This window comes from Ostrea edulis, chromosome 3, assembly GCF_947568905.1.
Source record: "Ostrea edulis chromosome 3, xbOstEdul1.1, whole genome shotgun sequence".
NCBI lineage: Eukaryota > Metazoa > Mollusca > Bivalvia > Ostreida > Ostreidae > Ostrea > Ostrea edulis.
Window position 1 is genome coordinate 79482691 of NC_079166.1, and position 13786 is coordinate 79496476.

At 34.3% G+C, this 13786-nt stretch overlaps 1 protein-coding gene across 1 annotated transcript in view; it reads right to left on the bottom strand.

Moving 5' to 3' along the window:
- Window positions 1–524: 524 nt before the first annotated feature.
- LOC125676169 (probable serine/threonine-protein kinase pats1) overlaps window positions 525–13786 on the bottom strand; it is a 225785-nt gene continuing 212523 nt past the window's right edge. The window contains exons 3-6 of the mRNA XM_056159126.1: window positions 7660–7757; window positions 3607–4788; window positions 3474–3495; window positions 525–2163 (exon numbers count right to left, since the gene is read on the bottom strand). Of these exons, the coding sequence (XP_056015101.1) occupies window positions 1841–2163; window positions 3474–3495; window positions 3607–4788; window positions 7660–7757 (1625 nt within the window). The 3' untranslated portion in view covers window positions 525–1840. The remainder of the gene's footprint in view (window positions 2164–3473; window positions 3496–3606; window positions 4789–7659; window positions 7758–13786) is intronic.

Here is a 13786-nt window from a genome sequence, read left to right on the forward strand (position 1 = left end):
CTGCAGAAGCCTGCCGGTGTTAATTTGTATTTAGTTGTTCTTTTTACATTATTATTGTGATTGGCTCAGGATATAGGAAATGATACTTTCGAAGAACTTGACATGCCAACAGCTCCAGAGAAAATAAAAGTTACATGTTTATCAGAAGACTTGATGTTAAAAATGACATGATTTTGCCCGAGGAATTAAAGGACCTCTTGAATCTATTAGTAGTAATTTGCATTAATTGTGTTTATGTTTTGATATATGATATTTTTTGGTGTTTGTTTTTCCTTCTTCCGGTTTCATCTTAACTTTGTTTTTGTTCTTTATATGTGGTAGCTGAGAAAAGTACTCAAACTGACTTTATATTTAAATTGTCAAGTTTGTCCTTCGATCACTGACTGCAATTTTCATACGATTGAGGAATCGTTACAAATTTGAATGATCTACATAGTCTGGTCCAAGGGAATGTGAATAAAAACATTTAGGAAATGACAACTCTGAATCCTTTTTACAAGTTGAAATAATTAAAAACACTAAAATCTTTCTCGTTATACTTATATTATTTATATACAATATGGATATCAATGATTTACAAATAATTCATGAAAATGTCAAACAGTTATAAACTTTGATTTATTAAAACTCAAATGTTAAAACTTTGTTGTTATTGTATGAAATCAACATAACAACTGTCCTTTACAGCTGCTGACTTGGTTCCAGCTCTTCAGCAGTTAGACAACATCATAAAGGTAAAAGTATTCTGTAGCGCAGCCAAGGAAAAGGTCTGGCATAATTTCCATCTCATTTCGCAAGAAATAAATCATTTTTGTAAGCAAAAAATCCAAATATTTACAGTTAACAAATAATTTGGATAAAACAAGAAATGGTAATGTTAGTAGTGACATTTGTAGACTTTGTAATGTTTTGTATTATAATCGATCTTGTGTATGAAATATCATACAAGAAGCTATAATGAGCTACATAGCTCACATTAGGAATTATATTTCCACCTGTAAATCCCCATCATGAACATGACATGGGTAAGCAGAAAATTGGTTGACAAACATGATTCTATACGGTAGGCAAATTCTTCCATTTTTTTAGTTTTTAATTTTTTTGATATATCTGTTTTTTTCTTTTTTTTTTTTTTTTTTTTTTTTTTTTACAATTTTTCTCCGCTAATAGGTTATGATCTTTTTTTCAGATCATGAACTACAAAAAAGATAATTATGAAGGAAGGACTACATACTAAAACTGTACATAAATAAAGAACATTTTATCACTGACAAAGATATTCATTCACTACTGGATACACAGGCATGGTTTAACCCTATCATCAGTTTTAATATAGAAATGTGTAAAAAAAAAAAATAATACAAACAAAACACAATAAATCAATTCGGTAATTACATATGTAAATCTAACAAGTATCATTCATGACTTACGCTGGTCTGGATGATAAACTTTGCTATGTTTGAACAAAAAACAAAAGTTAGCAACGATTTTCTGCTATCTGCAAAAAACTAATATCAAAAAAGATTTTTGAAGGCAAACCGATCTACACTATGGGATGCAAAATTTGTAAAGTGTATTGAGATTAAGATTAGTTTATACTGTAATTGACTTTTGACCTTTTATTCCGAATACACTGAACTGAAGGATGTGTTCTCTGGTGAAAATGTTAATCACACGTAACCATCCGTATCGACTGTTCTTTCTGACACACATTATATCGCAAACAATAATTAAAAAAAAACCCACAAAAAACCAGCAGGGTCATTCCCTTAGATTGATTATTGACTCGATTAGCCTACAACATATTTGCATACGTAGTCCCGCCTTTGCAATGTCGTATCTATTGCATCAGTTCATTTCTTTCTTTCAGAATATCCTCCTTTGCTCGATTAATCACACTCCAGTCCACGCTTGCAGTAGTGTCTCTTTCTGCGTCCTGTAGGGATTTCTCTAAGTTCTCTAATGTTGCTGTAGGGCCACGCTTGCGTTTCCATGTGAGAAGGATCTTCTGTACCACATTACTCATAGACGTGGGATTTTCCATCTTCAATCTATCCATCTCCACTTCTGATAATCCCAAGCAGGTTGCAATCAATTCCATATCACTCCCAATCATCTTGTTGAACTTCAACAAGTCACTCTCAGATAAAACAACGGACAGATCTGCAATTATTTAAGATCTGACTATCAAATGCATCTTTGGGTTAATAATTATCCAAAACGTAACTGCAATACAATTTCAATTACTAACAACAATAATTTTAGTTCGGCTCATCCATTTATCTCATCAACCAGTTCTAGACCCCCTTTGGAAATGTATTTGTATATATTTCATAATATTTCTAAATAGAAAATGATATAACCAGTATGTTTATTATTACGTTCTATTTGAGAATTGTAGAAACGTCACCAGCTGTAGATGAAGTGCCACGAACTGAGCAGAATTGTACTATGTTCCGAGTCATAGCAATGGAGGTTTCATCTATCGTGCCAATGAAAAATGTAGCACGGAAACTCCATTTTAAAGGTATATCCAGAAGATCGATTACCTTCACTTTTAGTACCGGGCGCTTGGCTAATAAACTCATTCTGCCTATGTTAAGCGTTTCCGTTTTGACACGCCACCATGAGCGAGAATACGGTATATTCAGAGGGGGAAGCAAATAATTTTGGGAATTATTATATTTTTGATAATTCTAAATTCGTCTTTTACAGATTTCTTACATTGATAATGAAATTAATAATGATACCATGTGAAAACCTAATATCAATAACCTTGTAAATAAATGAAATTGGGATACAAAACATATAGCATGTATGATATTTCATAGACCCAGCTGATAATTACAGGTAGCAAATCTGCAACAGACAATACACGGGGACCACTCAGGTGTGGAAGCGGCGATTTCCATGGAAATAACAATCATAGAATTATAGCAAAGTATAACTGACGCTTTCAGAATTTTAACGAAATAAAAGTAACGAATTCAGAATTTTAGCAAAGTAGAAATAAGATTTTCAAAATTTTAGCGAAGTAGAAATAAGAATTTCAGAATTTTAGCTACTTGAAAATAACATTTTCTGAATTTCAGCTATGGGAGAATAATAATTTTAGAAATTTAGCGATGAAGAAATAACATTTCAGAATTTTATCTATGTGGAAATGAACCAAACATGTATACTTTTTGACAATCAAAATGCAATTTCAAATGGAATGAAAGGTAACAAAAATAATCACGAACTTCAATTCATTAATTGGAATTACAAGTATTCAATTGTCTTCATGACCACTGTTTATAAGTACATCAAATAAGTTGAAATTAAGTGATCAATTATACCTAATTACAGTTAAAGATTATGCGATATCTGAATGACAACAACATGCTGATTAACAGAAATCATCTTCCTTAGATTGCTACCACGTTTAGAAACTAAAATAACCATTGTTTCATGCAATTCTTAGATTTACTCACTTGTTGGTCCGTCCCGAACATCCTATTGAAAAGAACATTATCATCATTATTGACAAAATTAATGTACATGAATATAAAGCTTTTACTTTTAAAAAAAATTGGAATGGGGAACTCTTATTAAAGAATAAACTACCTTATTCCAATAATATAGGAGGTTTGATTTCCTTAGGATATGATGATTTTCTGCTTCGTGTATTGGGCAGGTCTGCTTGCCTTTTCCGTGGATTTTTGTTTCTTCAACAAAACAGTCATCATGTTCACGAAACACCTCCTGTTTTGAGCATTGAAATCCTACAGTGTACGTGATTTTCTTGTGAAAGTTACAGGTTAAATCATTCAGTAATCTTTCAATATCATCACGAATTTCCAATGTGACAGTTTTTGAGATTGGATCTTTCTGGCGCTGAAAAACTTGAAGTTGAATCGAGTATTCATTCACAGCAAGGGCTACAGTGTGGTTCTTATAGACAAAACATGCAAGATTTTTATATAAAGATAAGCGTTCGTCTCTTGGAAATCTCCATTCTCGACTGGTCAGACAAGCAACAATCAGACGAAAATAAATAAAATATGGCAGAAAGGGAAATCGAAAGACCATTACTGATGTTTTGTTTTGAATGGATTGCAAATCGTTCTGTTGTTGGGTAGCAAAGGATCTCTTGTTCATGCAAGGAATGTAATGCGCCTGTGGACCAATAAAGATGAGACCAAGACGTTCCATGTAATGTAACAAGTCGTTTTTGTCACGGAGATTGATTTCAAACTTCTGACTGCCCCAGAGTTTGGTCAAGAGAATGTCTTGTATGTGACCATTTTCGTTAAAATCCCTCCAATCGCTGTGGTTGTCGATATTATCCCTGATATGGTTTGGATCGGTTATTATGTTCTTGAAGGAATCAACAAACCACTGGATGTCAATGATGACAGTTTCGGCAAGAGAACCCTCGTCAAAGTGTAGTATGACGCCTATATCATGGTAAAATTTCAGGATATCTCTGATTTGTGTGTATTTCTCTTCGTTTCCCCCAAAACAACGTATCGAGAGTTCTGTAACCGATGCCATTCTTTTTCTCTGTCCTCTGAGTTCTCGGAGTACGACTTCAGACAGTGCCCAGTCTGTAGGAATGGTTTCCTTCCATCTATCTTGTTTAGCAATTGAAACCATACACTTCTCTAGGTTGGTTAGCGTGTCCTGGAATGGCGAACCATCCGACTTAAAACCTAGAACGAAGCAGCGGTTTCTATCCAGGTGTGTCTTTAAGTGCTTGTCGAATTGGAGGTAATCCAGTATGCTGTTGAACAATATATTGGAGTTCTGCAATGAATAATGCAGACGTTTATGGAAATTCACCGATTACGGAATGTTGATTATCTAAATCAAAATATGTGCTTATTATGATGCAGACACATTGTCTACATTGAATTGTTTCTTGATTTTAGTGAAATGCTAAATCTGGGTCATCAAAGAAACTCGGGCTTTCGCGAACTATTGCCAAACATGTTCTAAATACAAGCTCACTTCATTGCAGTCTAAATGTAAAAAAAAAAATGCGCACTAAAATTCAGGTGGAAAGTTAGGGTTGTCGGTTACAATCATTCATATGCAGAGTATACCCTGGCAACTTAACATGGATATGCTATACACTAATTAATGCTAAATCATTGGATTCTATGGGGTCTCACTATTTGTGAAATTCACGAATTTCAAACCACAACGAAACACACGGTTTATACAATGTCTCAATAAGGAGAAACTGTACTCTCGAATCACATCACAAAGAAACCAAAACCTCAACATCCCGCAAAAATCAATCGCCTTGAATGTAAACAATTCAACAACAAACTTCCAACTTTTTTAGAAGCAGAATTTCTTCATAAACGTCTACGTCAGAAGAAAATTAAGGATACATTGATGTCATCATCACCTTGACATTACGATACATTGACGATGCTTTATCTATTAAGAACCTCATCTTCATCCATATGTCGATCTGAATACTGCATAGCAGGGAATTAATTCGCTGTTCGACAGGGGATGCTTACCCCTCCTAGGCACCTGATCCCACCTCTGGTGTGTCATGGGGTCCGTGTTTGCCCAACTATCTATTTTGTATTGTTTATAGGAGTTATGAGAGATCACCATTCGTTATCTTCACCTTTCACGCCGCTATGTTAAGGCTTCCCGGAGTTTGAAATGCGTTCAAAACATACATTGAATTGCGAGGTCGGTTTTAGTTTTCCCTTGTAATTTATATACTTAAGTACAGACAATTTATATACCGGTAGAAGGTTCTCTCGGCTATATATTAGCATATATGTTATGCTATCACATGACTTCGTTGATCACGTGACGGTCATTTGTAATTGTTTGAAGTGTTTCACATAAATCGCTTAAACGCAACTCATTTTACAATTATTTTAACTTTTTATTTGATAAATGAACTTACCGTATCATTGTGTACCCGAAATGTGCTTGGGAAAAATGGTAGTATTACTTGCGCACAAAATACACGTATTTCATGAAGAGTTCAACTTACCGACACACTTACCTACACATTTGAGGGTAATCTGTATTCAATCAAAGGATCACACATTTAACCAATCAAGATTTGGGTAGAGAGCAAACTCCTCGTACGATTTCCGTAAAATATCTCAAATGAATCCTCATAAATTGGCTGCGCTAGACTCTTTTATAAACACATCATAAATTTTAACTCTTATCACTGGTATAAAACAGAGTACATTTCAAAAGTATAATTTTCGAAAGCAATGTAAACACGCTGAATTTCAATCAAGGGTAATTAAAAAAAAACTATTTTAAAATATTCGGACATATAATATATTAAAAATACAATTCAGACACGTGAATTTTGCAATAACGTTCTGACATCTTATAGGCAGTTTGAAATAAGGTCTAAAGTTTTTGACACTCTAGCCGTCATAACAGCTCAAGTTTGCAGTGACTTGACGTCATTTTCCATTATGACGTCATATATTGGTAGTTCAGAGAAGTAAAGGTACAAAGTACACTGTGATATTCTATAAGGGAATCCTTAACCTACTCGCGCATTCGCTGAAACAAAATTTCCCCAAATATCATATTCATTGAATTCATATTTCATATTGATACGAAATCGGGTTCAGGATATTAAGATTTGTTTTCCGCTAATTAAACCGACCGCGATTTGTTGCTAAATGAAAAAAATGCGATTTTACCGACCGCGATATTAACGTGCTATTAAGTGTGTCCCAGCGAGCTCGAAATAAAACAAACCAAAGCTACCTCAATATATGCTTTGTATTTGACAAAGAATTGAAACTGGCTATCTTTTACATTACATCTTTGAATTACCAAACCTTTTCTAGAAATAACATATATGTGAAAAATCACCCATCTTTCGTCAAAATAAATTGACCTTCATTAGACAATATTTGTATCTAAACTCCAAAGGAACAACATTAGGTTCGAATTGCATTCAGGGAGTTCTTTAGAATGTTCGATATTCATGAACAGGTAACGATAGCAAACAGTGATCAATCTATGTTCTCCTAAACGAGTTACAGAATTAAAAAAGACGGGACCTTGTGCCCAGGAAAAGTAGGCACCCCCTGTCCACAGGCCACTTTCACCATGAATCCTACTTGTATATATGTCTTGTTGAAAAATGTACTGTGTCAATCGCTTTGATGGGACGTCACACTCCCTAACATATACAGCACAATTTCGTTTCGCGTTAAGAATGAAGACCACAACATATATCTGAATTTGATTTCTTTTGATTTCGTCTTTGGAATTACCGGAATACGTTTTCAATAGAATGTTTGGAAAGATTATTAGACTCTGTTTAGTATTCCTGGAACATCTTCGTCAGATATACTTATTTAAGTATTAGCTGAAAATCTAATATCTCAGGAAATCCTTAATGAATACAAATGACATCATCTTGCTTTACACTGACACCCATATATGCATTTAACTAAATTAAGTTCGACTTCTGTATAATAGTAGTGTCATATGTTTAAGAACTGTTTTTGTTTGGTTAAAAGTGGGTCACTTTAAATTCAAGCTTATTTTTGCCAAATCAAAACAACCTTGCTATTCTAAATATTCTGATGGATTTATTTTCAGCAATTGAATCAATTTGTGTTGATAGTTTCCTGTTAGTTAAAGGAAAGAACAACATACCTGTCCTACGGCTTGATCTAGATGAGTTCCGACGATGATCACTGGGGCGTCATTGTCACAGTAGGTATGCACTGACTTCAACCAAAACAACATGTATTCTGTAGAGATAAGAAGTATAAACTGTATTCTATTAATTGAAGAATTATAATGTTCCTGAAATTATGATTTATATTTTGCAATAAACTGATAATTACATGTAAAGGATATTTGTATTACATAATGCAATACATTATACTAGAGTAATGGGAAATATATATTACTGTTTATTATCGCCATATCATTGTTTTGTGATACATTGCACCTGATTGACAACTGTGATCTTTATACGATTGAGAACAAACGGGTTAAGACGGGAATTGATCTGTTTGGCTTCCTTTCAAACTCTGAGTTTCGAACACTTTCGGTACTTATTTATGTACAGACATATTGTGAAAGAGAAAAAGAGAATGATTTATTTGAAAACGTTACCATTTTAAAGTAGAAGTTATAAATACGAGGTCTGTTTGATATGTTATGTGTATTGTACCACAGCGCGATAACGCTTTGCACGATTTCGTGTATGATGGTACTCGTGAATAGCTCCCTTCAACACCTTTACAACGGTATAAACACAAGCATTCAGCTTCCTATAGTTTTAAACTTATAGTCATTTCAATAGAGATAATTGTTGACCACTGTTGTAAAAATGGTTGGGAAACAGGTTGAGAATATTGAAGATATTAGAGTTTATATAAAAAATCTTACAAAACTCGGTCATTCGGTAATACAGATTTTTACTGAATTGTGGGAAATTTATGGGTTTGATAAGGTATTTTATGAGACAGTTTATAGATGGAGAAAGAAATTTCTGACCGGGACAGAGTCCTTCAATGATGCAGCAAAATATGGCGGACCTGTGACTGTAACAGGCAAGGCAAATGTATCAAAAGTCAGAGAAATAATTGAAATTGATGAAAGATCAACAATTCGTGACTTTGCAAAAGCTGTTGACATTTCGCTATCGCGGATGCATTTAATTTTGAAACGTATTTTGAAAGTACTAAATATTTCTTCCAGATGGACACCGCATATCTTGACAGATGATCAAAAACGGGTACGAGTGCAAATCGCTAAGCAATTGCTCAAAATGTTTCCCAAATTCAATCAAAGATAATTTGCAAACATTTTTGTTGGTGACGAGACATGGGTTCACTATTTTGAACCAGTAGGAAAAATTGGAAACAAAATATAGCTAACTAAACACGGTAGAAGGCCTGTAGTTTCCAAAATAATCATAACCGCAATGAAGGTTCTTTATTGCATATTCTTCTAATGTGTTGGTATAGCCATACAGATTCCGCTGCCGAAGGGCAAATGTGTTACAGGACTTAATTACCGAGGTGTTATGCTGAAAAACTCAAGAAATATTATCATATACGACGCCCTGTGTCAGGATTTAGGCACGATCGTCTACTTCATGATAATGCTCCATCACATACATCTGGGCTTTTGAAGCATGTTTTACGTCGGAGGTTACCGTCTTTCCACACCCACCAGACTCTCTAGATCTAGTCCATGCAAAAATTTCCCTTTTCCAAAACTTAAAAAGTTCTTAACTGGTCGTCGATAGAAGTCCTGACAAGTCTTTGGCTCAGTCAGCAGTCAGTGCATCAGTGGTCAACCTAAATCGGCGTACCGTGACGCATTTCAGAAATGGATTTAGAGATCAAAATTATATATTTCAAACCGCAGATAATACTTTGAAGGGATGTAATGTTAATTTAACTATTTGAATACCGTACATTACATATACCATATCGAACAGACCTTGTATACGTAACGCGAACTTAAATAAAATATTACGGTAACTTGTTTTAAAATATTGTTATTCATACCGGACGTTTGAAAATAATTATCTTGGGGTGATTGCAGGTTTGATTTTGATAACATTGTCATTGTATAACTCAGAAATAGCAGAAGCTTCATAACACAATATTGAAATAACTATTAGTACAATTAGTAGAGATATAAAAAGAAATCAGTTTCTACGTACATTTACTTCATGAGAAGTTATATAATTTGTGATTCAAAGATACATCCCCGTCGGAATCAGGGTAAGGATAAGTCCTCAGTACATTTTGCTTATCATAAGAGGCGACTAAACGGGACTTTCTTTCGGATGAGACCCGTGTGACAGTAAGTGTGGCTATTTGCGTAGAACGTATGTTGACAGCCCATCATCGGCAATGGTGATGTCTCCATATAAGTGAAAGTTTATCGATGGCCATGTTAAATTGATTGATTGAATATTGTTTAACGTTCCTCTCGAGAATTTTTCACTCATATGGAGACGTCACCACTGCCGGTGAAGGGCGCTGGGTGCTTATGGTCATTCAGCAGGGGGGGGGGATCTTTATCGTGCCACACCTGCTGTGACACGGAACCTCGGGTTTTGCAGTCTCACCCGAAGGACCGCCCCATTTAGTCGCCTCTTACGACAAGCAATGGGGTACTGAGGACCTAGTCTAACCTGGTTCCCCACGGAGTGGGATGTTAGATTATATACAATCAATCTATCAATCTTAAGTGAAATATGGTCAGCACGTTAAACTATGATTAATCGTAGTTATCGATCGTATATCATGCATGCATATTTCTTGAAATAAAAGTGTTTGATACATGTAAATAAAATCGTATAGGTCTTGTAAAGGTGGATATAATGCTTATTTCAATTAAGATCCATTTCCATGAAAGGTGAATATAACAAACAGTGATCAATCTCATAACTCTTACAAGCAATACAAAATAGAGAGTTGGGCTAACACGAACCCTTGGACAAACCAGGATCACGTGCCTAGGAGGAGTAAGCATCCCCTGTTGAGCGTTGATCGGTTACACCCGCTGTGAGCCCTGTATCTTGTTAAGGTAGACAGAGTTTTCCGTATTCAAAATTCGGTTGCCAAGAATGGTCTAACGATCGGTATGAAACACGTCTGACAGCCCTTGACCCAATAATATGTTTTATTGGTAAACTACACCTTTCCGACGACCATAGAGTTTGAGAAATACTGACTTTAAACGAGACTGCAGAAAATAATGTGTCATCAATTTGTTTGTCAGTAATTGCATCGATTTAAAAACTGATCATATGCAGAACAAGCTCTTACGTATCGAATCAATTGAGAGAGATAAACATCATATGCTGGTGATAATAAAATATTGCAAGATAAATATTGGAAGTTGAAGATGGAGAAGCTGAAATCACCCCGTTTATCATACAGTTGAGTTGTCAGTTTGCCGTTAATGTCTTCTTTCAACAAAATATCTTAAATATGAAATAGAAGTGGACAACTCCGTTGTGTCTTTTATTTCAAGCTCACAGGGATATATCGAATCAGTTGAGATATATAAACACCATATGCAGGTGATAATGGAATATTGCTACATAAATATTGGAAGTTGACGATGGAAAATTTGAAATCACCCCGTTTGTCATACAGTTGAGTTGTTAGTTTGGCGTTAATGTCTACTTTCAATGGAATATCGAAGTATGAAGCAGAAGTGGAATTTTTTGGGGTCTTTTATTTCCAGTTCACTTGGATATATCGAATTGACATAAGAATGGAAGTTTTTATTGTTAATAGACAACATGTCCTCGATATATCTAAATGTCGAATGGAAGGCCACGTCAAGATTTGTTTTCTCACGTAGAAGTTTTTGAATAAATTCTGTTTGACATGGGTATTAAAACAGGTCAGCTAACAAAGGAGCATAATTCTTACCCATGGGAATCCTAACAAATTGTTGGAAAACCTGATCACCAAATAATAATAATGATAATAATAATAATACCACGTTCATATAGGAGTTATGAGATTGATCACTGTTCGTTATCTTGACCTTGCATATAGTACCTTTTTCATACACTATGTACGCTCAGGGATGTTTTACAATGCATATATACCTTACTATATAACACTATACACATTAAACATAGAAAATAAATAAAACATTAAAAGACAATGCTATAAAAGGCGTTATCACATGTAAACGTCCAGTAGCTCTGCCTATCCTCATTTACACATAAAACATAAAAACACAACATACCATAACTGTGCTAGATAATAATAAACATCAGTTGCAGGGCGTATTAAAATAATAATAATAATGAAATACACACACCCACACACAGTACATAATGTCTCGGTTATAATGCATTTAAACAAATATTTAAAAAAAAATAATCACAAAATGGTACTCGAAAACTAAAACACACAATCAAAACAGACAAGATAATCTTAATAAACTGACACAGCAAACACGAATGACTGAAATGATAGAAACTAGTCCTGGAAAACGTGTTGGCAAAATTGTATTTTCAATGAATTCTTGAACGCACACAGTGTTTTACGGTCCCTTACATGTTTTGGAAGGTCATTCCACAGTTTTAGAGCTATTGTTCTGAAACACCGATCCCCGTACGTAACGGTTCGATTTTTTGGAACAACTAGAATGACCGATTGTTTTATTAACCTAAGATTTCGGGTAGACTTATATACATCTAATATTGGTTTGAATTGGGCACTCATGATGCAAGACTTTGTAAGTATAAGTAAGTATCTTATATTGTGTCCTATGCTGCACAGGCAACCAATGTAGTTCTCTTAGTATTGGAATGATATGGTTGAAACGAGAGGTCAACGGTGATATTGACAGTCAGGAACTATAGCATATTGGTTTTTTTATTTCAACTTCAGTGTCCTTGTGCGTGGACTCGGTGGAGTTTTAAAAAATATTATTATTTTGGATAACTGATCACTAGATATTAATATTTCCGTCTTCCATATTTGTTGAAGAAACTGTCTATAATGTCGAAAAGTTAAGTCTTTAAATTATTGTGAGGAATAATTGTGTAAATTTGCATAGTGAATTACAGTCAATATTTATTGTCGGCCCAATGTACAATATAGATTATAACTTGGCATTCATCATGACACAAATTGTATATTTAAAATGATTTGAAATTGAAAGTTATACAGAAAAAATTAAAAAGTTCAGGATGTGATATAGTCACGATTTGAATATATATACTGCATGCACAGGCAGTAGGTGTTTCTGTTGATAAAACATGAATTATATTCCAAATATACTTATCAAAAACGTAGGCCTACCATACTAGTACCAGCATTTTTTTACGAGGTGGAGGGAGATATATGACATTGATCACTGCTCTTTATTTTCACCTTTCATATGCAGCAGGAAAAAATGTTTTCTTCGATCTTCAAATTCCTCATTCTTGGGGCGGGGTCGCAAAGTTATTTTCTAAAATCATACTTCGCTAAATGGTTTTAATTTATAACTTTAAAACTTATCTTATTCTCCTTTACAACCGCTATTGAATAATGGGGTACAGCATGTTTATTCTGTGTCTAAAATATCTACACTATGGGATGTAAATGGAAGACGCTGAGTGTAGATGCCGTGATATCGGTAATGAATACATTTTACGAAACACAAAGCATAAAAATGGCGAACAAAGATAAGTTTGATATCTGCTGGAACCTCTGAGATCAATTAAATCAATGGATTCCCTTTTAGATATACGTTTTATATATTAGATAATGACTGTATGTCTTGATATACCTTAAGTTGCATGTTATTAGTAATATGCATGGTATATAGAATAATGAAAGCAAAGAATTAAAATAGGGGAGCGTCTTCAAATTTATCTTTAATTGCATTACAAAATGACATAATGTTCATTGTCAAAACGGGAGAGTCAAGTCAATGCGTACTTTCGTTTCATGAAACTTGAAAACAATGACAGCTGAAGGTCAATATGAATACTTTGGAACTCATAAATATCGAAGTCTGATCAGACTAATGTCTCATATACTTCACATAGTCACTTTTCAGTGCCCTTGACTAAGCGTTTCATATTTGCATTCCTCTGACTACGAGATTACTACTTCTACTTCAGTGTTTATCTATTCCCCGTGATTTTGGATTGAAAAAACCTTCCTCGTGCAAAATTCATCTGTTTTGTTTACCCCAGACCAGACCAGTATTCATTGATTTATTAATCAAATTTGAATATGCTTACAAATGCATAATATATATATATATATATTGGTATAAATAATGCAAG